Source organism: Elgaria multicarinata, chromosome 1, assembly GCF_023053635.1.
Source record: "Elgaria multicarinata webbii isolate HBS135686 ecotype San Diego chromosome 1, rElgMul1.1.pri, whole genome shotgun sequence".
Classification (NCBI taxonomy): Eukaryota; Metazoa; Chordata; class Lepidosauria; order Squamata; family Anguidae; genus Elgaria; species Elgaria multicarinata.
The window spans coordinates 129,187,572-129,211,236 of NC_086171.1; the positions used below are offsets into that span (position 1 = coordinate 129,187,572).

General features: G+C 41.7%; 2 protein-coding genes across 2 annotated transcripts in view; one reads left to right on the forward strand and one right to left on the reverse strand.

The window, feature by feature from the left end:
* The window catches only part of HS2ST1 (heparan sulfate 2-O-sulfotransferase 1), an 85,109-nt gene extending 80,241 nt beyond the window's left edge, over positions 1–4,868 (reverse strand). The window contains exon 1 of the mRNA XM_063136634.1: positions 4,697–4,868. Coding sequence (XP_062992704.1) covers positions 4,697–4,820 — 124 coding nt within the window. The 5' untranslated portion in view covers positions 4,821–4,868. The remainder of the gene's footprint in view (positions 1–4,696) is intronic.
* Positions 4,869–5,760: 892 nt separating this feature from the next.
* The window catches only part of SELENOF (selenoprotein F), a 33,677-nt gene continuing 15,772 nt past the window's right edge, over positions 5,761–23,665 (forward strand). Inside the window, exons 1-2 of the mRNA XM_063136645.1 lie at positions 5,761–5,872; positions 8,193–8,360. Coding sequence (XP_062992715.1) covers positions 5,804–5,872; positions 8,193–8,360 — 237 coding nt within the window. The 5' untranslated portion in view covers positions 5,761–5,803. The remainder of the gene's footprint in view (positions 5,873–8,192; positions 8,361–23,665) is intronic.

Genomic DNA, 23,665 nt, shown 5'->3' on the forward strand with positions numbered 1-23,665 from the left:
AAAATTGTTTTATCAGCAGCTTCTTCTCAAGGCTCTAAGAACTGTTTTCTACAATGTTGAAGTCACAGTTTTGTCACACAGCGGAAGTCAAGCAGGCATTCATTTTTCCAACTTAAGTTGTAACTGTAGCAACAATAAAAATTCAGTTTGATTCATCATATTAAACTTTACATGTAACAGCATGAACAATTTTCTTGGTTCTTTCAGTTAAACAGCAGTTGTTTTAGTCAAACTATAGCCTTATTAGTATTAGATAACATTTTTTAAAGAACAAATACATATAATCCAAAGTTATAGAATCAGAAGTTATTGGATTGCCGAAAAGAATATAACACAACAGGGCTTAATTTTTATAGAATGACAGTTTGCAATTGAAGTTACATTGTTAAATTCTTATTGATACATATATATGGACTAATCAAGATTTCTGCAACTGCTTTCTGGATGCTACTTGTGCATATTAAAAATGACATTAACTGTCCCTAAATTTAACTAGATGTTGAAAGTTATTGTTCTCTTCAACTTAACCCATGACCCTTTAACACGTTCACACACACAGACAGAGAGAGTGAGCAAAAGAATTAAGGGTAAATACATATGTGTACTCCCACCATCAGGAGCACTCCCCAACTGGAGTTCCACGCTCCAACCTTTAGGAAGGGGAGAGGACACAATTTTTGCCAATTCCCCCTGCCCTGCAGCCCCCAGTTTCACTTGTCATGCTGTTCCGGAGACTACAGGGAATGTAGGGGACTGCAAAGAGAAATCAATGGAAATCACATCATGTCGCATTCCACCAACAGAAATGCTCTGCTGGGTCAAAAGCCTCTTGCAGACGGAAGGAGTCCTTCTGTTCACAGGAGGCAAGGTTTGGATCCAAGCCACATTATTTATTTATTCTATCTAACATGCATTATTGCAGCTTCCTAATGGATCCAGGGACTGCCAGCCACACATGCGCTAGGATCCAGGAGATGCCTTCCATCAAAACAGGATCTTCCACTGTATCCAACCTAGGTATACACCTATTTCATTTTTTATTATTACATGCCTTCTGAGTATCCAAGCACTGCAATGTGTTTATTTCTCAGACTAAATATTTATTATTCTTACAAACAGCATAACATTTACCATTTCACAGAGAATATACTCTACCCAATACGTTCTAGATCTGTTCTGAAAAGTCTGGACACTTATGATTTTAAGGGTGCAATACTATACCCATTTACGGAGAAACAAGCTGCACTGAACTCAATAGAACTGACTATTACATGTATAGGATTGCAGAGTTGGCATGTGATCTTCCTTTATTGTCCCTGGATGTGTACAAAAAGCACCAAATAAAAATTGAATAATTTTACAATCTCACCCTGACTCTATGTATAATTCTGTACCTCAAGATACATGACAGCAGCATGACCAAAGTTTTGAAAAGTTGCATCCTAGTATACTTCACTGCTATAGAAACCAATTAATATGCATATTTATTCAGGAAATATGTGAATTACAAATCAAAAACAATTTTAATTCAGTGTTTTCATAGTGGCCTAAATTATGATTTAAACCAAACCACCAACTCCAAAAGCAAGGAATCATTAGTTTTATGCTTCATATTCATATATGCAAAACAGAAAATCAGTTTTGTAGTCACAAAACTTTTTGTTCTCATATTTCATTATGTTAGCTTACTCATGCCAGGATTTAGAATCCCTTAGTAGACATAGCACTCGCTAGAAACAGGTGATCTTAAAACATTGGTGCCAACTTTCAAGAGAAAAGTACAGCAACTGAACCTAATTCATTCCCCCCCCCCCACATCACCCTTTAACAAATATACCACAAAATTAAAACATCATATCATGTTTATGACACATCACTTTGCATCTAACAGAACAAGTTCAAGGTCAGTTACTTCTAGGGCTTTCCTTACTTTTTCACATATTTTAAGAACAGAAGAACATAAAGTGGATTTTACTCCACCCAGGAAGTTCACATCCAGTAAAGTCACATTTGAACACCCCATCATTTTGCTGGTTTTCTATGGGTACAACCAGAAACACCCTGGGAAATGGAAGAGCAGGTTTATACAAAAACATAAAAATCAAGATATTTTTCTAGGAGCTCACATACACCTTTGTTTCTTCCTTACTTTAATACCTGTCTCAGTTAAAGTTCAGGAGCTTTGAAGAGAAAATGCATTTATCAAAGTAACAACTTTTCATGAATATGCACCAAGTTTACACAGGAGCTAGTGGGTTGATACACGCAACTTGCCATAGATTGCTGGCTGCAAGGGTTGTTTGAGGGTTAGACAACCCTGAAACAGGTCACTGATTTTTTGAGGGTTTCCCAACCCTCAAATACCCTTGCCACCTGGGCGTCCATGCACAGCTCATGCAAAGACAAGGGCTGTTCACACAACACACTAATCCACACTCAGTGGTTGAGTGTGGGTTGTTGTTGAATTGTGGGCTAGTGTGTCGCCTGGACCTAGGACAATTTCCATAGGGTGGCTTGTTATCAAAGCAGAGTGGATTGTTAATCACTCTGAACAACCCAACAACAAACCACGGGTTCTCAAGGTGGCCACACTGCATGGTTAACAAGCCACCATGTGGAAAATGTGGTGGGTTCAGACAATGCACTAACCCACATTAATAATAATAATAATAATAATAATAATATATTTATTTATTTCCCACCTCTCCCTCTGGATCGAGGCGGGGAACAACACTAAATACAATATAATACATAAAATTTCAACAACAATCACTGAATTTAGTTAGTGCATTTTGTAAACCCAGTGACGGTGTCTTTGGCTGTCACTGGCTGTGTTTGCACAACTGCAGCAGGTAAAGTAAACCACAGTGGCTTATTTCCCCTGCCACACGTGCCAGTTGTCTGTATGTGTTAACATAATTACCTTCGCAGCAGAGCTTTCTGCATCATGTGAACCACACCAGGGTGATTTGCTGCTATGAGTAATAAGCCACCACAGAACCCTACAACAGCCATAGTGACTTATTAACCAACCCGCAATCATGGGAACCAGGTCACTGACTCTCAGCATAATCTATTTTACACAAGTGTTATAAGGATGAAACAGAGAGAAGAATCATGTATACCTCCTTGGAAGAAAGGCAGGATATAAATTTAACAAATAAGTTGACTGAAGGAGCAATCCTATGCTTATTAAGACAGAAAAGTCTTAGGACTGCACCCTAACATCACTAAAAAATAACTTCTAATTATATATTACACTACACTGTAAGCCATAGAAGCCTCAACAAGTAGAATACTACCACCTAAGTAAAATATGGTGTTTTTTAAAGATGAGCATTTATTGATGTGTCAATTATATAAACAGTCCTTCATTAGAATAACTTCTGACAAAACTAAAGCTACAATTGAACAACGTATGTTAACAAGGCATGTGTTTTTATATTATATTTGTTTATATTTTAATCCACCTAATATCCAATGCTCCAGGTGAATAAACAGTTAAAAGACTAATCATGATGATTATAATGTAAGTATTTCTTACCCGCCTCTCCCTTTGGATCAAAACAGAATAGATTCAATACAATATAAATCAAATACATAAAATTAATTAAAAAGCATATAAAACCAATACAATATCAAAAACAATCAAGACATCTTTAAATTATTGGTTTAAAATTCATCTGGGTAGGCCTGCCATACAAACCATTGAAATATAAAATGCTAAACTAATACTTAAAAGAATAAAACCATCCACTACATAAAATATACTGAACCAAAAGGGGCCTCTCAACTACAATTGTCCCAGATATTTAAATCAATAATGTAGCAATGGGAACAAACATTTTAAAATAAACACCCTAATCTTTAGAGAGATACAAAATACGCATCACTGATCTTTCATACTTGTAGAACTACTATTTCAAAAAGACGGGGCTTCTTGTACCATGCATTCCAAACTAGGATTGCTCATCTTCTCTTATGTTTAAATCCCCATCACAGAAGATGGCCATTCCAAAGATTTCAACAGAATGAGAAAAGCTTTTAGTCTGACTCCAGACATCACCATGACCTCTCTCCAGCTGCACAGCACAAGGGCCACTGCGAACTAATTGCCGACAACACTGGTTTTGACGTTTTCTTCGTATGCAGCCAAATAAGTATTTACATCCTTTGAAATATATACTCCCCCACCCCATCTTTCAGCTAATTTCATAACCTGGACTGGGGGTGGGGTGGGGGATCTACCTATAGATCAACTCCAGAACCAGTGCCACTGTCTGTACAGTTCACAGCCTTTTCTGCAGAGCATCCCGCCAGATCATGTCGACAAGATCGATCTGCCTCATTTGCAGAAAGGAGACACGGGCAAAGGCCATGCAGAGACGGATGGGTTTCTGAGATTTTCCCCACCACTCCCCAAAGCTGCTCCAGATCAGCACGTCGCCGTCCCCGTTGTGTGTCCCTCCCACCCCTTCCCTTGCCGTCGCTTCTCTATAATGGCCCCATCTTTGCCACTTCGCCTTCTAGTTCTGCAGTAAAAAAGGAAAGGGATTCTTCTCCCTCCCCGCAAGAGAGAGAACTGGGGGAGCCTCATTCCCAGCCACCTCCTTCGTCGCCCTCGCCACCTGGCGCGCCCTCCCTGTAGCCCCAAGCTCCAGCCACCTTCCCGTTCCCAGAGCCGCCCCTTACTCACCAAGCTTCCCGCGGGATTCCTCCAGCTTCTGGATCTGGTTCTCTAGGAAAAGGACCGACACCCCGAAAGCCAGCACCGCCAAGAGCTGCAACTTAGGCGGCAGCATAATCCGAAGCAGCCCCATCGGCAGCCGCCACCTGAGCGCCGCCCGCCTGGTCGCACGTCCGCCTGAGGATCACGACATCACGCGGGGCCCGGGCGGGAGGCCGGGGTAGCCTCTGCGGGGGACACAACAGGCGAGCGGCCGGCCGGCCGGGCGAAGGAAAGGGTGGCAGGCGAGCGAAGGGGACGGGACGCCGGGGCGAGCTCGTGGGAAAAGACGCGGCTCTCACATCCCTCAGGCTCCCCGCCGACGGCGCCTCAACCGCCCCTTCTCCCACAGACCGGCAAACCCCCCTCAGCGGCGGCGGCTCAGTCAGTCAACCAGCCCCGCTCCCTCCGCGGTCACAAGCACGCGCCCCCTCCACCCAACCGCCAATCTGCGTGCGCTGCTCAGCAACCGAACGCTCGGGCGCACTCACGCCCACTACCCCTACCATTGACCAGCCAGAACACAGGCTCCGCCCAAGTGCTTGACGTTTATTGGCTACGACTCTCCTCATCCCCCGTGCCATTCGCTAGCCGCGCCGTCCGCCCGCCCACCAACGCTTCCGCACGTAACTCTGAGGAGCCTAACCGAGGCCCCGCCTACGCACGTTGTGTCCTGATTGGACCAGCTCGTCCCGACAGCCTGTACACCTTTCCTTTGGGTATTGGGTGCTAGAGTTGCTGCGAATTTCCATTCCTCGCAGTTTAATTGGTCGAGCTCCTTGCCAATCTCAATGCGCCCGTCTTTTGTGGAAGATAGGCCCATGCTATAGTGTTCCTGAAAATGCCTGAGGGGAAAAAGGGGACAAAAAGCTTGTTGTGAAGACACTATGGCTCCTTTAGCACAAACCTCCCCCAAATTTCCCATTTGGAAATGTCAAAGTCAGCTTCATAAGGACGGGAGGGGTTGAACGGTATTTTTCCCTTCGGCTTTAAGCTGGCGGCGCGTTAAACAGCCTAGCGGCTTGGGGGCCTTCCCGTGGATTTTCCTATGGTGCCGGCAACCGTCGCTGCGCCAACATGGCCATGGAGAAAGGGGTGATGGAGATGGGGCGCTATTGGGTGTGGCTGCTGGCGGCGTTGCAGGCGGTAAGGGACACCTTGGGGTCAGGGGAAATGGGAGCTGGCCGGACCCGGAGAAGAGCCGGTTACTGGGGCTAAAGAAGTCAGTGCCGCGGTTCCTATCTCTAGCCTTGCATGTTGGGTTCTCCCGCTGCAATTCTGCCGGCGTCTGCTTGGGAATAAGTCCTGTTAAAAGATCGGATTTTTCGTTGACCGCGGCATTCCCCACACTTCCATGCGAGGTGTAAAAATGCCTAGGTTGATTAAAATAAATAACAATAAAGATCTGGCCGAATCTCGATTTAGGGCGCAATCTCATGCATGTTTAGACAGGGCGGGGAAAGTCATAAAATTCCCAGCATTCCCCAGCCACGCTGGTTAAGAAATGCTGGTAATTGTAGGACTTTTTTCTGTCTAAAAATGCATAGGATTGCGCCCATAGTTCCACTAGTTAGGCCCATTTGAAATTAACGGGACTTAAGTTAGACTAGTTTAAGGCTCATAGATTTCACTCCAAGTATGTCTAAGTTAGGATCTAACCCATTAAATACATCACTATATTATGGTGCTGATTTAATTGGGCATCCTCGCCCCCTGCCCCCAGTTTCTTAATCTGTGTGGAGGGCATGGATTGGAAAGACTGTTGGGTTGCCCATATGCAAATATTGAATATGTCTAATACTTTGAACCTGTGCCACACAAGTAACTTCTTTTAAAATCTTTTGGAGTTACTTCTGTGGTAGTTAAGACTGTTATGTTCTAGTTGCTAGAATGGAGGAGCAACTGCCCAGAGAGCTTCGACTATGGGGTGGTATATAAATGTAATAAAATAAAATAAATTTAATAGTATCCAATTGGGGCCTTGTGCACACGGCTGTGATGTAGCACTTCCAGATGCAAGGCCCCAGTTGGATATGGCTGTTAGCCACAAAGCTCACTGAGTGACTGGAGCATTGCCGGAAGTGTGCCGCCATCTCTTTTAACCTCCCAGAGCCTGTTCCAACCATTGGAGATCCTGCCACACCTCACAGCAAATCACCCTGAGAGCCCTTAACTCTGCTGCAGTGGGATGGTTACCTGGGTGGTTCTGTAACCACTGTGGTACTGTTTTTCTCCCCTCCCACCCCCACACATGACATGCTAAGCAACCATAGTTAAGCCAAACCCCTTAACTATGGTGATTTAGCGTGATGTCTGACCAGGCCCACTTTCAGCCTACCCTATCATGGAAGGACGTTCTGAGAATTAAAAGGAGTGAGAGGGACCACCATGTATGCTGCCTAGGAGTAAGTGTGAGATAAACATGTAACACTTAAACTAACTTGGTATTTGCAAGAAACTGTTGATCTTGTGCTTTTTTTTTTTAGGACAAACATCTGCAGTAGAGAGCCTATACTATCCATGGAACCACCTTGCATAATGTATGACAGAAGTGGGCAGAAAGTAGATCTCCAAATGATTTTGACTTCAACTCTCAGCATTCCTGACCCTTGGTCATGCTGGCAGTGGTTTCCCGCAGAAACCACTGCCAGAATGTCTAGAGATACACCTTCTGCCCATCCCTTATGTACTTTGGAAATCATTTTATTATTTATTTATTACATATTTATACTGCCCAACAGCCTAAGCTCTCTTGGAAGTTTACAACTAAAACCATAAAATCCAGATTAAAACTTTAAAATCACATAAAACCAGAATAAATTACAATCCAGAGAAGGCTTGTTTAAAAAGATATGTTTTTAGGAGGTGTTTAAAAGTTATTACATTTTCCGTCTCCCAAACCGCACAAAGTAGGGTTTTCCATAGGGTGGGTGCTGCTACAGAGAAGGCCCACCGTCGAAGTTCTTCGTGGTGACATTCTTTCCATGTAGGAATGATGAGTAGGGCCTCATCTGAAGATCATAAAAGTCTCCTGGGTGTATATAAGGGAAGGCAGTCTGCTGTGGTTGGCCATACCTGTGCCATTTTGTGGTGGCAGCAACGACATATTCTCAAAATTCCAGATGTTCAGGCCCACAACTGAAAAGGCTAAGGACCCCTATGCTAGTACCAATGCTCAGGATTGCCACCTTAGTATATTTATTTTCTATAAGTTTATAACTAGTAATTTGGGTGTCTTCTGTGAATTATTAATATGCCTTGTGCAGTTTTATCTATTGAAATTGTAATCATGCATTGTATGTATCTTTAAGTAAAATTCCATTGGGTAAATTGTTTTGTGATGTGGGAAGTGGAACACCTTAAAGAGATGTGTTTTAGAAAACGGTAGCTGATTATTTACTTTTGGGCACTATATGGTTTCATATTCTTTAAAGTGGCTAGTTGAGTGAATCTTGTTTGCTTTCAGATATCGATATATGGAGCAGAATTATCATCAGAGGCATGCAGAGAGCTTGGCTTTTCCAGTAACTTGCTGTGCAGTTCTTGTGACCTTCTTGGCCAGTTTGGCTTGAATCAGCTGGATCCCTTCTGCAGAAAGTGCTGCCAAGAAGAAGTTCAGTCTGAAACTAGAAAGGTAGGCTTGATAATTATGCATAAATTAACTGAGCTAGCCCATTATTTAAAGCTTTCTGATATGTAAGATTACTAAACCTAAGTATCTTTGATTAAAATTGCATTAACGTAACTTTTAGCAGCCACATTAATGGAGGCTGTTGACGTAGTTCTTTGCGTAATGTTATTTCTGCTGGTCATGAGACCCTTGATTCTTGAATATCAAGACCTCCTCTCTGTCTTTCTCTGCTTTCTGCATGTGGAGACACTGCTTTCTGCATGTGGAGACACTGGAATTTCAAAAGTTTGAGAAGAAGGTTTAGAACAATGAGTGGGTGAAAGCTGGGGAGCGTCAAAACCTTAAACCAAATGCACAATATTTTGAAGGCTTAGTAAAAGGGCTTGCTTATTTTTATTTATTTATTTATTTAAAACATTTATATCCCGCCCTATATCAATAAGATCTCAGGGCAGCATACAGATAAAAGCATACAGTATAAAACAGTAAATCTACACAGCTAAAAACAAATTATACCATAAACCAAGTTAAAACAATATATAATTTAAAAGCAGTAAAACTATTAAAACAGTTAAAACTGTTCTTTTAAAACAGGGGTGGGCAGAAGGTAGTTCAAGGTCTACTGATAGACCTCAGGGTAATTTGCAGTAGAGCTGCAAGAATTTCTGAATTCCAGTTGTTCAACAAAATGACAGCCACCCAAATTATTCTACTGAGATGAAGAAACCTAAAGGTAGCCAAGAATGGATTTCTGTGTTAAAGGGCTGAGGTCTCCGCTCAGTTCTGGTAGTACCAAAAAACCCTCTACATTCCTGTGTTTAGCAGCTGCTCAGAGGAACCATATTCTTTAAATTGAAGTGTATGGCCCTTTCTACACCTGCCTTTTTCCCCAGCATCATCTCTGGATTGTTCTGTGCATCCAGATGACACACAGAGGATCCCAGGAGCAGGCAGGAATGATCCCTCCACTTTCCTGGGATAACTCTTAGGTCTTAGGTCTTTTGCACCTGCCTGGCTCCAGCTGGTGGATTCCAGAGTTCTAGTGGATCCCAGGGTTCTAGTAAAACAGGTAGATCGCACAAGCTTGAAATCTGTCCCCCCTGCTTTAAAATAGAAAATGCCTTATGCTTTAATTCTTTAGGGCAGATGCTGAATGAACTGTGTTTATCAAAAGTGCTCTCTTTGTGCCTCTTCATGTGAAAAAAAAAAGCTGTATATTGGATGAGGTGGAGCTCCCTTTTTCGGCTCATAATATATCTGTGGTCGAAATATAGTTGCATTCAGCAATACTCGGACAACTCAGTTTAATGGTTGGTAATGCTACACATTAGGGAGGGAAAATAAGTAAGAGGGAAAGAGATGCTAATTCCACAGGTGACACAATATCTGAGGATGTTTTTTTTTCCCCAAAAAGGATTTGTGAAGTTATGAATGATTAGTGCTTTAAATATGGAATCCAAAATAGTTTGCTGTGCTAGAAAGCTGAGATTAGCATACTTCTCTACAGAAGTGGCCACTCATCAAAGGAAATTCATTTTCAGACATGATTGCTGTTGGATACATTTTTAAATCCCTTTTTTAATACCAAGAAAACAAACTCACTACCACTAGTTTCTATGATTGTAAATTTTGTGCTTTGGATATCTTTTAACAGTGCAATCCTATTCATGTTTACCCAAAAGTCCTATTAAGTTAAAGGGGACTTACCTATGTAATAACTGTTGTCTGCCATGCACAAGAGTTACGTATTTGTAAAATTGGATGTCTGGGTGTAGACTAGATCAGGTTAGGAGGTGGTGTGGCCACCACCCTTGGGAAAAAAACACAATCTCTGGTAGTGTGAGGCAACCCACAGATGTTAGCACTCTGTGGATTGCTGGAAGCAAACGGATTGGCCTGGAGGGTGCATGCCCTCAGATCGCAGCTTCCCTCCGCAACGCCCAAATCACTCCAGCACCCTCTGTGAACCAAAAGGATAGCAAGCGACATGGGAATTGGGCTCAGAACATGCATGCACTCTGAACCCAATTCCCCACTATGCTGTCACGATAGTGAATCAGGGCTGCTCTTCCTCCTCTGCCAGCAAGAACGAAATGCAAGTGGAAGGGCATGTGAAGTGGGAATTGGGTTGATTTGAGGAACTTGAAGAGAGAGGGAATTTCTCAGTTTTTAAATTGAGTCCCCCATGAATTTTCGTGTGTCCTCATCCCTTGTACACATTGTGTAGTTTAAGCAGCAGTAACTTAGCTGGATGCATCTGATTTCCTCCTCCCCTCAATTTATTCCCACTGAGAATCAACATAGCTTTGAACAAGACTAACCTGCTATTTTTAGTAGATGAGTTCTCAATATTCATTATGTTGAGAGTGCCCTGTGGGTATTCCTGTTGATTCAGGGAAGGTCTTCAATCAAGTGCCCTTGAATTGTATGCTCAGTGTTTCAGAAATTCTCTGCTTCAGGGAGCAAAATTTGTTATCTTGAACTTATTTATAGAGACTTCAGGGTTACATTACTTACAAATGGAAGCTTCTCTGAATATTTTATCTTTAAAAGAGACGTGAGCTAGGCCTGCCTGCAATCTTCATTATTTCTCACAATACAATACTGACGAGTTATCAGACAAATGTCCTGTGGGCAACATAAAGAAGCACTGGCCTCTGCAGGTGATCTGTTGAGTTGGTCTGGATGTCACGGTAAACCATGGCTTATTGTGACAGCGCGATATGCTCACACTCTCCCAACCTTCTTTCTGGTGCAGCTGTGAGGAGGCGACGGGAAGCTTTTGCCTCCATTTTTTTATTAACTTCAGCATCTTGTTTCAGTCAAACCTGACCAAATTGTGGTTCATTTTAACTGTCGCTTGATTGGAAAATGCTGTAGTTAAGATTAACCCCGCTGTCAGGTTCAGACAAAATTTCAATTAAAAAGGGAGGCGAAAGCTACTCCAGAAGTGAATGGGAGGCATACAGGCCTGAGGCTTGCTATGGCTCATTTCCATTGCAATAAAACTTGGTTTATCATGACAGTTTTTTAGTCAACAAGGTGATTTATTAAGCTGCTTGGGATACCATCATAAACCATGAACTGGCCCATTGTTGCTATTCTCCAAACGTCTGTGCTGATCTTAATTCTGGATGTTACCACTTTGTGGTCATAGGTTGGACAATAATTACTGCTATAACTTTTGGAAATACCCTTTTATCAGTATTCAAGCATTAATTACTCATCTTTTCTTCCTAATGCCACCTTGTCCATCTCAGAACTCTGCAGGGTGATTTCAAACATGGAAGTCCTGGCTAGAATGTAAAATCCCCAATCGGTGCATTGTTAGCTGAAGCTCCAGTTTATTCAGCTAAAATGTACATAAACCAGGTTTTCAACAAAGCCTTTGGCTCGGACTTTTTTTTTTATTAGAAATAAGGATCACGTTGAAGTTGCTAACTGTATTTACTCACATGAAGGGATTTTGTGAAATCCATCCCGTGTGTGTTTTGTGGATTATGTGGTATCATTAGTTCTGGTATCCGTTTACATAAAGATTCGAATTTTTATCCCACTGTTGTACGGAAAAATACACTGGTAATTCCAAAAGGGGGTTTGCAACAATTTACGTAATTTATATTAGTACGTAACATTTTGTGTAATGTCTCCCATTCCATTCAACTTTTCCCTGCATATATTTTCCAGGATGGCACTTGTCTCAGCAGGAACTCACGTACTTCCTTACAAATACATTTGCTTAAATTTCAGGAAAGTTAAAAAAATAATAATCTGAAAATCCACAGATTCAGCACAGCAGATTCCACAGGTTGGATTCTTAGAAATCCGAAATAATTTTAGCCCATCTTGAATTTTTCCAGCATCCCTACACATGTTATCAGTTGTTATCAGGGGCACACAAATTAATTCACCGTACTCATCATGGCATGCATCCCTTTCCTCTTCTCCAAAGTTCAGTGCAGGAAGGCATGAGAGCCTTAGTCTCACCCTGCTCTTCCTATATTACTGAAACTAGGGCAGCCCATTCCATTGGAAAGCACCACATGCATTTCAGAAGCTTCTTGCATGCACACTGAATCTGGCTGCTGGTATACCATAGGCATTTCATGTGGAAACTAACAAAGAATTAACATGGAAACAATGAGCACTTGTTCTACCAGAGCACTGGTACTTGCTGTCAACAGGGTTACTCTCATAACAAGCTTGTACATAAGCTATGGGAGAGAACAGAATGTGGCAAACTATAGGTCAAACTAGGAATTCAGTAGCAAACAGGATTCTCAATCCTGAGCTTCATTCCAGTGTGCAAAGCCTGGTAGGGCAGACTTTCAGGAGAGAAACCGTAGGCAGGAGGGATGTTTGGCTTTTAATCTTTCTCTTGCCTGCCGCTTTTCCTGTTTAACTTTTCAACCCAGCTGTTTTTCTCCACTTGACCAGGAAATCTGTTAAGGAAGCAAGCTGGGGAACAACTGATTCTAGAGGAAAAGCAGTGGAATAGTGGTGGGTTATGCATGTACACAGGCCTCCCCGCCCAAAAAGAAAAATCTCCCCTGCAAATGACTGTTTCCCATTGCACATCAGAAGCTAACACGGGATTGGAAATTGCTGCCAAATGTCTACTTCTGCTCTGACTAAATAGAGGAACATCTTAGTACACTTCGAAAGAATAAATATGTCAGCCAAGCAAGGAAGGTGATGATGGAACTTTGTTCCAGAGAGCAGCATGCTTTACAACCTGATCATTTCTGTAATCGTCAAGGCTGCAAGGTTAATCAAAACACACGGCAGGGAGGATGCAAGTGCATTTCTGGTGACCCTTCACACTCGCTTACCCCTGTGCCCTTCTTGATTGGTGTTCCATACCAACTCTGTGGGCTGTGTCGTTGAAGAAAGTTTTTAAGATAAATCATGCTTGACTTGGTTGAAGCCTTGTTAAGTGCTAATTCAATAAAGTGGATGATATGAGGTCAGGATAGTCAGGGCAAGTATCAATTGAGTAACACGCATAATTACCACTTTTGCAAATGGGAGAAGAGAGTAGATGGTTGTTAACTACATCATTGTTTCATTTCTGTGGCTATCTCTAACATGGCAATTGCTGCATATATACATAGTGTTTAGTATTTGTTCACATGCGTGCCTGTGTTTTAAACCCCATTTAGGTAAGCAGAGGTATTACACTGTGTTACATCATTTCATCCCTATTTTTGGTTCCTTAGACAAGTTTACAATAAGTTCTTAAACTCAAGCAAAAAAACACAACCAGTCATCCACATTTACTTATTTTAAGTATTTTTATACTCTTCAATCATATTCACCATCACCATCTATGGCCTTGGTGCTATCCCCATCAAGCAGTCTTGTCATGACATTCTCATCTAGACATTCTCATATCTTAACTTCAAATAAGCGTGGGCATCTTCTCTTCTCTTCCTGCAGCCACACCTGGAAATAGCATAACAGTTGATGGATGGGATACATGGGGCAATCTTGCTAAGTAGAGCTTCAGCTGCCTTACAATGCCCAGATTGTGTTCCTTAAAGATATTTTTAGTTTCCATATTTTCAATGCATAAATAAATCCCGACATGGAACAACAACAAGCCAATAATTTAACAGCAGCTAAAACGTATAAAATACAGAGGATAAAAGGTACTGTTAAATGCAGCAGAATAAAGTTGAAGCCTGTCTATTGAGAATGAGCTGCACCTGCCATATCATCCTTAGCTGGTGGAAGGCACTTTGTGGGCATGTCTACACTAGCCATTTTTCCTGGGGTCATCCCTAGGTCGTCCCTGTGCATCCAAATGGGCAACCGGGGACAACCCCTCCATTTTTGTGAGATAACTGGTTGCCCAGTTATCCCAATTTTCCCCACGGTCCCAGGACCATCCCAAGGACCACCGGAGGTGTGGCGTGCAATCCAACCTCCTCGCAAGTAAGCGCAACGCTGGAAATGGGCACAGAGCTGCAGGGCATGTGGGGCAGCATTTTCGCCATCCCTGCGATGGCAGGGTGGGTGGGTTGGTGCCCGATAATGGCAGGGATTTTTTTTAAAAAAATTCTTTTGCGCGACCGGCCCCTCTTCAGTTTTTTTAAAGATGGCACCTGCGTGCGACATCCCTCTTTCCTCCGGGGACGTTGCTTGCACATGTGCATGTGGAGGAGGAACCTGGAAAACCCGAGATCCTTTCCCCTCACTCCCCAAAGGCTTATAGGTGTAGATGAGCCCAGAATTATACTTGCACATCCAGTAATTAATATTAGATCTTCCAAGCTGCAAACCTGCTCCTTATGAGGGAGCACAATCCTGTCCAGAAAGAGTTGAGCACCACCTCCCAGGTCAGCAAAGCCACCTACCCACAGAACTTCTGGATTGAGCTTCAGTTTGCTATCCCTCACCAAGCCCATTACCGGCTCCAGACACCTGTTCAGACTTTCCACTGCCTCACCTTAATTAGATGCAAAGCAGAAACAGAATTGCGTGCCATCAGCATATTGATGACAACTCACTCCAAATGCCTGCTCCCAATGGTTTCATATAGATGTTAAAAGAATGCAGGACAAGATAGAGCCCTGCAGAACCCCACAGCATGTCAGGGTGCAGAGCCAGAAGCCCACCTACCCCTCACATCTTTTGGAAACTACCGTATCTGCCAGGTAATAGAAACTTTTGTCTCGATAATTTTCAAGAAATTTAATTAGTGGTGCAATTGTCAGGTCTCTTTGGGTTGGGATAAAGCCAGCACTATATGTGATCCTGACAACCTCCCCTAAACTAGAGATCCATGTTAAACTTGCATGTTTTATTTACGCAAACAACATATTAGTGGTGGAAACATGGAAAGCAGAAGGTGGTTTTACTTCTCTGATACCACTTGTGCTGATTCTGATGTGATTCTTAGGATGCTGTCAAGACACTGTTTGGTTAATTGAGAGGAGGTAAGTTAGAGTTGAACACCTTTTCTAATACTGAAACTATTGAGAATTTCTCTGTGCAGTCATAAGACTTCGAGATAAAAAATGCTGTTTCTTATTATTATTATTATTTTGCATTTGTATACCGCCCCACAGTTGAAGCTCTCTGGGCGGATTACATAAGATTAAAATACTTAAAAACAATATGCAAAAATTAAAAACCACAAGAACATATAATATACACATACATTTAAAACCGCTATAACAACATTTTAAAAACTATGAGCCTAAAAAAAAAAAAGGACCCACACTTATCACATATTGCTAAATGCCTGGTAGAAGAGAAAACTCTTGACCTGGCGCCGAAAAGATAACAATGTTGGCACCAGGTGAGCCTCATCAGGGAGATAGTTTCACAGATTTATTTATTTATTTATTACATTTTTATACCGCCCAATAGCCGAAGCTGTCTGGGCGGTTCACAGTTGGGGGGCCACCACAGAAAAGGCCCTTTCCCTTGTTGCCGTCCTCTGAGCTTCCCTCAGAGTAGGCACCCAGAGGAGGACCTTAGATGTTGAACGTAGTGTTCAGATAGGTTCATATCAGGAAAGGCGTTCCATCAGGTATTGTGGTCCCAAGCCGTGTAAGGCTTTGTAGATTAAAACCAACACCTTGAATCGGGCTATGAAACATAAAGGCAGCCAATGCAAGCAGGCCAGAGTAGGACTTATATGCTTGAACCTTGTGGTCCCGGTTATCAATCTGGCTGCTGCATTTTGCACAAGCTATAGTTTCTGAACCATCTTCAAAGGCACCTCCATGTAGAGCACATTGCAGTAATCTAACTTGGAGGTTACCAGAGCGTAGACAACTGAAGCCAGGTTATCCCTGTCCAGATAGGGGCATAGCTGGGCCACCAGATGAAGCTGGTAGAAGGCACTCCATGCCACCGAGGTCACCTGAGCCTCAAGTGACAGAGGGTTCGAGGAGAACCCCCAAGCTATGAACCTGCTCCTTCAGGGGGAGTGCAACCCCATCCAGAACAGTTATATCTTAGTTATACAGTTCTAGGGAAGAAACCCTAAACACTTCACACTAATTTTAGAAAAGACAGGGAGAGAAGTCTTCTCAGCAAGTTCATGATCTAAACAAGACAAATGTTACAGTCTTTGGACTCTAAGCAAAACTTTAGACCCCTTAAGAGTCCTTCAGGAATTATCACTTAGTCTGCTGGAAACTTAAACACCCATGCTAGCAAGATTTGGTAATTCTTTGGGGATTATTTTTCTCCTTCTTTGCCTAAGTGTCATTAAGCTGCACCTTAACTATCGTTTTCTGTGCCCTCATCGTAAAACCTATTTTACTGTTACATGCTTTTCTTTATGATTAAATCAGATCTAATGAATCAGAAAATGAAATCCTCCAGGAACGTTTAGGAATCATTAAATACTACGTTTTGAATACAGTCTTCTTCCGTGATAGAAATTAAGATTATTAAAATTGTTAAATGCAAACATATCACAGGGATAAGAATTCCTCAAAAGTAGGTTTAGCATTAGAGAACAGTCCTCTGGTCCCTGGGCAAGCATCCCAGCGATCATGAAATGACTCAGGAAACCCCTTCCAAGGATGAAGGCAGTATCACCCTCTAACTCTCAGAAGGAGAGTCAGAGACCTGACCGCACCAGCTGCCTTTCCAAGAACAGAAAATCGACCTCAGAGAAAGGAGAAAGGGGATGTTCCAGTGAGCAGGGAGGGGAAGAGACCTGAGAGTTAATCCACAGTGAGGCTGGGGTGTGTGCAGTTGCCATTTTGACTATGCAGTCCCCATTCAGGGATTCTTGTGTCATGTGAACCTAGTGACATTGTTTTATGCAAGGGTTAGACAACCTTTGCATAACCCATGATCTGTTCCACAGTTATATGAAGGTTGTTGCATAACCCACATTCACTGGAGTATCATAGCAACTCCCAAGCTGGAGTTTCCTAAGTAAGCATCAAGGGTTAAATAACCCACGACAAATTGAGATGTCATCTGAACCCGGGCATTGAGTAATTATGTATGTATTGACCATATTTATTTATTACATTTATATACCGCTCCATAGCCAAAGCTCTCTGGGCGGTTTACAAAATAAATGCTCCAATCCAGAGATCTGCACATGGAAGCAGACTTTTGCACATGTTAATTCTTGCAACAAATCAGATGTGCATTTCTGCAATTAATCACATAATTGCCATTTTTCCACATGAATCAAGTTTAAGAACTCCAGTAAGTAGTAAGAGCTTTCTATTGGTGTTAGTGAAGATGAGATTTTACGCTACTTTACTTATATTTCGATGTCCTGGAAAAGCAGATGGTAAAGCTGCTGCTTCTTGTGTGATTGCTGCTTATAAAGAACAAAGTATTTTAGTCGCAATAAATAGTTACAAGGAATTGTCCTAACGCTGGGAAATTTCCACCAAACAATATATTTGACTACTTTCAGTATCCAGAAATTCTGTATCCAATTTCAGATTAATGCAGAACCTCGCTTTAGTGGCATTACTTTAGACAGCTGCACATTGTAAGCCTCAGTCTCACCAGCGCAGAATAATGCTGGTTTCTGAAACACGGAAGGACGAAATGGAGGCGAAGGTAACTGTGCATGAAATTGTAGAAGCAGAAGAAATTGCCAACACTTTGCAGTTGCTGAAAATAGCTGCACTTACAAGTGTCTGTTTCCCTGTACCATCTGATCATATCAAAGAACTGCGTGCCCTTAATTATAGGTAAATATGATTGTTGGGCGGAGCTGAATGCTCTTACGTTTTGGTTATAAATTATATCACAGTTGCATATATGAATTCATAGTGCTTCTAGATCTGTACAGCCCACTGGAACAATTTTTGAACTATGTTATATTACTTTCAATAATACTTTTTATTTACTAGATTATCGTTGCTTTTCTTTAAAAAGGAAAGATTTCCGCTGGATATTGGCACCTATTTAATAGGCCTTGTATTATTTTTATATATATATTTCAAAATGGAGGGGAGAGGGTTCTTTTATTTGATTAGAGATGTAAAATATTTGCAAACTTTGAAGCCATTGGGGATTTTCCCCTCCAGAGAAAACAAAAAAATGGTGGGGATTGGAAAATGTGCAGTACTTCTTCTTTTTTAGTGTTTTTTACAGAACTAAAGTCATTTTCTTAAAATAGGAATACAAAGTTCTGGTTCACACATAATGTGAATCCATGGTTTGTCTGGCAGATGATTGAACAAACTATGATTTGTTTTCTCAATTCCTGAAATGTTTGTTTCCCTCCATGTATCCCAAATGCCTTTGTGGTACTCTAGTACTGGCATGTAGAGTGACTAGAGGTTTGGTTTCGTTTTACTGCTCTTACCCATTTCCTCTTTCCATAGTTCTAGGTTTAAACAACCCAAAGTTTATGGGCATGACACAACAGTCCATTGTGAGTTAAAAGAAGCAGTGGTATGGCCGCTTCTAAAAAATGCCCTCCCTGGACCCTATGGACCTTAATAATTACAGACCAATATCAAATCTTCCATTTTGGGGCAAGGTGATCGAGAGAGCAGTTGCCTTCTAACTCCAAGCAGTCTTGGTTGATACAGATTTTCTAGATGCATTTCAAACCAGCCTCAGCAGGATACAAAATTGAGGCTTCTATGGTCACCTTAGTAGATGATCTTCACATGAGTATTGACAAGGGGAGTGTTCCTGCAGGTACTTTTGGACTTTTCAGCGGCTTTCAATACCATGGACCATGATATCCTTCTGGAACGCCTGAGGGGATTGGGAATCGGGGTCACTGTGCTCCAGAGGTTCCGGCCCTACCTCTCAGATGGTGATACTTGGGGATAGCTGCTCCTCAAAGAAGGAGCTGTTGTATGGTGTACCATAAGGTGCCATCCTATCCCCAGTGCTATTCATGAAACCTCTGGGAGAGATCATCCAGAGGTATGGGGTGGGGTGCTATTAGTATTCTGATGACGCCCAAATATATGTCTCTATACTTTTGATAACAGCATCAGCTAAGGACAGTATGTCTCCTCTGAATGAATGCTTGGAGGCGGTAATGGGCAGCATGAGGAAAAACAAACTGAAGCTGAATCCAGGCAAGATGAGATTGGAAATTAGTTCAAAATATGGCAGCCAGGTTGGTCACCAGTACACCTAGAGGTGACCATATTACACCAACATTAAAATCACTCCGCTGGCTGCCAATTAGTTTCCAGGCGAAGTATAAAGTGTTGGTTATTACCTTTAAAGCCCTACATGGTTTGAGTCCAGGTTACCTGTGGGATTGCTTTCCCCCATACAATCCGCCCTGCGCACTCAGGTCCTCTGGGGAGAATTTACTCCAGTCAGCCAAAACTAGGCTGACAACTATTACCCAGAGGACCTTTCTTCTGCTGCCCCCAGACTGTGGAATGGCCTGCCAGGAGAGATTCGTCAACTTAATACTCTCTTAGAGTTTAAGGCAGCCATAAAGACTAATCTCTTCCAGCAGGCCTACCCAGATGAATTTTAAAGCAAAAGATGGACAGGTATGAGCTTGTGACTTACATAGTTTTCTGTTCAAATATAGTTTTGGGTATAATTTGTCTGCTGTTGGGCCATGGAGAATGATAGAATTAATGGCCAGAACCCAAAGATGTTCAGATAGTGTTCTGATCCTGCATAGGGGCTTTCCAGCTACTTCTTCCAGTGAAAGTCTTCTTTCCTAAGATTGGGGACCTTCTGAGGTAGCACTCTATGAAGCATGAGCGCCTACCACCATGAAGAAAATATCGTTGCTGCTTTCCTGTGTGCATGCATAAGCACATTTTGCTCATGCACATAGTGGGGATGAAGAAGGGAGTTGGATCACAGCCAGTATCTAGAACACCTTATATCCTGTATTAGTTCTCTATCTGTTACTTAGTTCATTAAGTACAGCTGTCTGTAGCATAGCAATATATTTTTCAGGAAGTTTTGTTTAATGATGTACTTAGCCACTTCCATTGGGAATATAAAAAGGGAAAGAGCCTCACCTTTTCAACCCCCATATTTGATGCATCTCAGTGTATACAACGACCATTTCTTGGTTCTGGCACTTCTGCTCTCTCATGTTGTCTGTAACTGCTTTTGATCCATCTGTTTTGGATGTCCATACATTTACCTGTGTGAAGAGTAAGAATTCTTTTTGCTCTCTTAATGACTCTTGGTTCCGGCAAATACTTTTAATGTTGGCCTATACTTTTTTACAGCATTGCTGGTTTTAAACAGTTTCCTTTTATGCATTAGTCAACAGTCTGGTCAGTTTGATGTCCTCCCTTAGCCTGCTTTCCAGTGAAATCACCGCTTCAGGGTATGCCTGAAGCCAGATCAGTTGCAGCATTTGAAATCGTGAGGTTTGGTAGCTCATTTAGTTCTATGGACCAAGGCTCTCTAGGTAATTGCAGAAAAGCTTAAGGAAACTAGAACACAATTGAAAAGGAAACACTTCAGTCTTAGGGGCATTTTGAAAGAGCCTTCAGTTTCTTGCCTTTTTTCCCCTGGGAATACCAGAAGCAGTGAAAATGTAAAAGGCCCATAATGTTTTCCGATCTCTTAGCCAGGGTTGAGATATCAGGAACACTGCGTGCTTCCTCCATTCTCCTTTCTCCCATACAGATTCCTTCCTTGCTTCTTTGTCAGCATAATGGTGGTATAGTGTTATGTCTGCACTGACACTGAGAGTAACTATGGTTGTATTTTGAAATGACAGTTTGAACTAGGTTTAGCGGCTGGTTTGCAAGCCCTGATTAAAGTTAAGTTCTGTAGACTTGTAGCTCTCCACTGTGGTTAGTGCTGAACAAGGAAAGGAATTTGGAAGGGGGGAATAGGGGAGTCCACAGGGTGCAGATTGGGAAATGTTACATCTTCACTGGTCCAGAGCTTCAAGCCCAACCATTGCACAGATAAAATGTAAGTAAAATCTTTTGTAAAATTTGGAATGATAACAGCAAGAAAATTCTGATATGCTTATAGTTTATCTTGGTCAGTAGTGATTATTTGGCTGACATCCACACTAAGGCTGCCCAACTAGCTGGAAAGTGAGTTACTAGCTTTCCCCTTGGCCTTGCTTCAGGATATCCTTTCTATATCGCTGTTGCTTTGGTTTCACAGCAACAGTAACCTCCTATCAGCACTGTAGTACTTATTGAAGTAATCTATAAATCTTGAGTTTCTTTGGATTTGAAGTGATAGCCACTAATTTGGATGTCTTATAAAGGGTGGATAGATAAATTCCTGGAGGAGAAGTCTATCAGTGGTTACTGGTTCTGATGGCTATGTTCTACCTCCAGTATCCAAGGCAGTAAGCCTATATACATCAGTTGCTGGGGAAGATGGCTGCTGTTGTAATTATGTCCTTCTTGTGGGTTCCTGGTCTATAGCAGGTGGGCCACTGTGTGAACAGAGTGCTGGACTAAATGGACCGTTGGTCTGATCCAGCATAGCTCTTCTTATGTTCTTATGCTGATATCATGTGGAATATGTATTATTCTACTTAAATAACTTTCAAAAATATGTGCATGAGCCCATCTGAGCAAAAGAGGTGGTTTAATCGTACTGTGTTGTCTTTACAAACACAGCCATGACTACACTTAACCATTCTTGATCCTTATGGTGCTGCTTCTTGTTGGGCATAGGACTCACTAGTTTTTTGCCCTAGGTTGGTGTTTCTCTCAGCAGTATGTGGTGTTGGATAAGCCAACTGTGATTGAGAATATTCATCAGAAAATATTTAGGCTCATGTTTACTTAAAATTGCATTGTATTCTGATGATGGATTAGGGGTGACCTTTTTGTTTTTTTAGCACAGTTGTAATTCATCAAGTTCAGATTTATATTGTACATTAAAGCTTGCTGACAGCTTGACATAGAAAACAAAATATAACCATACTATAAGGAATACTAGTTTGATTCAATAAGTTAATTTTTGAGTTAGTAACACTAAGCTTGCACCATATAGCCTAATAATATTTTTTTTTTACTTTAGTTTATGAATCACCCTACAGCTGAGGCTTTAAGGATGACGTTTAACAAAAAGCAAAACCAATAATAAGTACTGTTTTTAAAGCAGCATAAAGAATACCTTCTGATCCAAGCAGACTCTTTTTGTATTGGCTGGGATCCGAAAACAGATCAAGTGTGCCTATCCAGAGCTTTGCTTTCTGTTTTTGTAACTAGGTTTTTCACTAGCAAAGCAGCTGGCTTTTAAAGCTGAATGGTAGCCTCTGTCATTTGTAGAGGGTACTACTATACTGAAACAAAGCTGAGTTACAGCTGTTTGCATATGTGCAGGCGTGCATCTGCTTCTCTGGTTCCTGCATGCATATTGGTTTTATCACTATTTTAACATATTGCACAATTTTTCCTATGGTGTGTCAAGACCCAGGTGGAAAACAGAAACATTCAGGGAGAAATGTGTCTTACCAATTTCCCCCCAAGAATTCTTTTCTTCCTTTATGCTTCCTCCCCCAAAGAAATTTTAAAAATGGATTATTAAATACTTTATTTTAGAATTATGAATACATTGTTGAAGACAAGATATTGCTATCTAGCCTCTACAACCCCAAAATGATTTCTAAAAATTATGCAATTCAAAGACTTTAGGTAAGTGTATGCACTTTAACAGATCTGTACAATTCCTGTACATTGAGGACAAGCAGTACTGAAATGCATGGCTCACTTCTGCCACTAGGGGACACTACCATTTTCTCAAGAGAAGAAACAAGGATTCTGGGCATAAGATCTCTTTTTGCTTTCTCCATTCTTTTAAATTTAAAGAACTGGGAGTGGGTGATTGACCGCCCTGTCTTCTCATATGCATACACTTTTCAGAAGACCAAGAGGGAGCCAGAATGGGCAGCTGCAATTAGTACTCTGCAATGTTTCCATGATGCATTTCTAATAGAAGCTCTTCTCTCTCTATTTTCCAGCCTTGGATCTATATGTGTTAAATCTGGGAGGGCGAAAGAAAAAGAACACACTGGCCTCAGTCTCCAAAACAGTGCAGTTGGAGATGGAGCAGGCAGTTTTCTCGTTCTTTCCCTTTCCTTGAATAGAGGTATTGGCAGCACTAAGGTAGCTTTATGCTTTGCTTCGTAACAGTGGAGAGTCAGCAGCCTCCTTCAAACAATGTATACATTTCACCATTGACCAGACAAATTAGGAACACTATGGAAAGAGAGCCCGAGAGCAGACCATGTAATAAGAGAAAATGTGGAAAGAGTAGTGGCATGAGTGTGCTGAGAGGCTAACCTAATCAAGGCATTTAAGCAGAAAATATTGCCACCCATCCAACTAGTCTACTAGTGCTAATATGCCACTATAAGAAAATCATTTTTACAATAA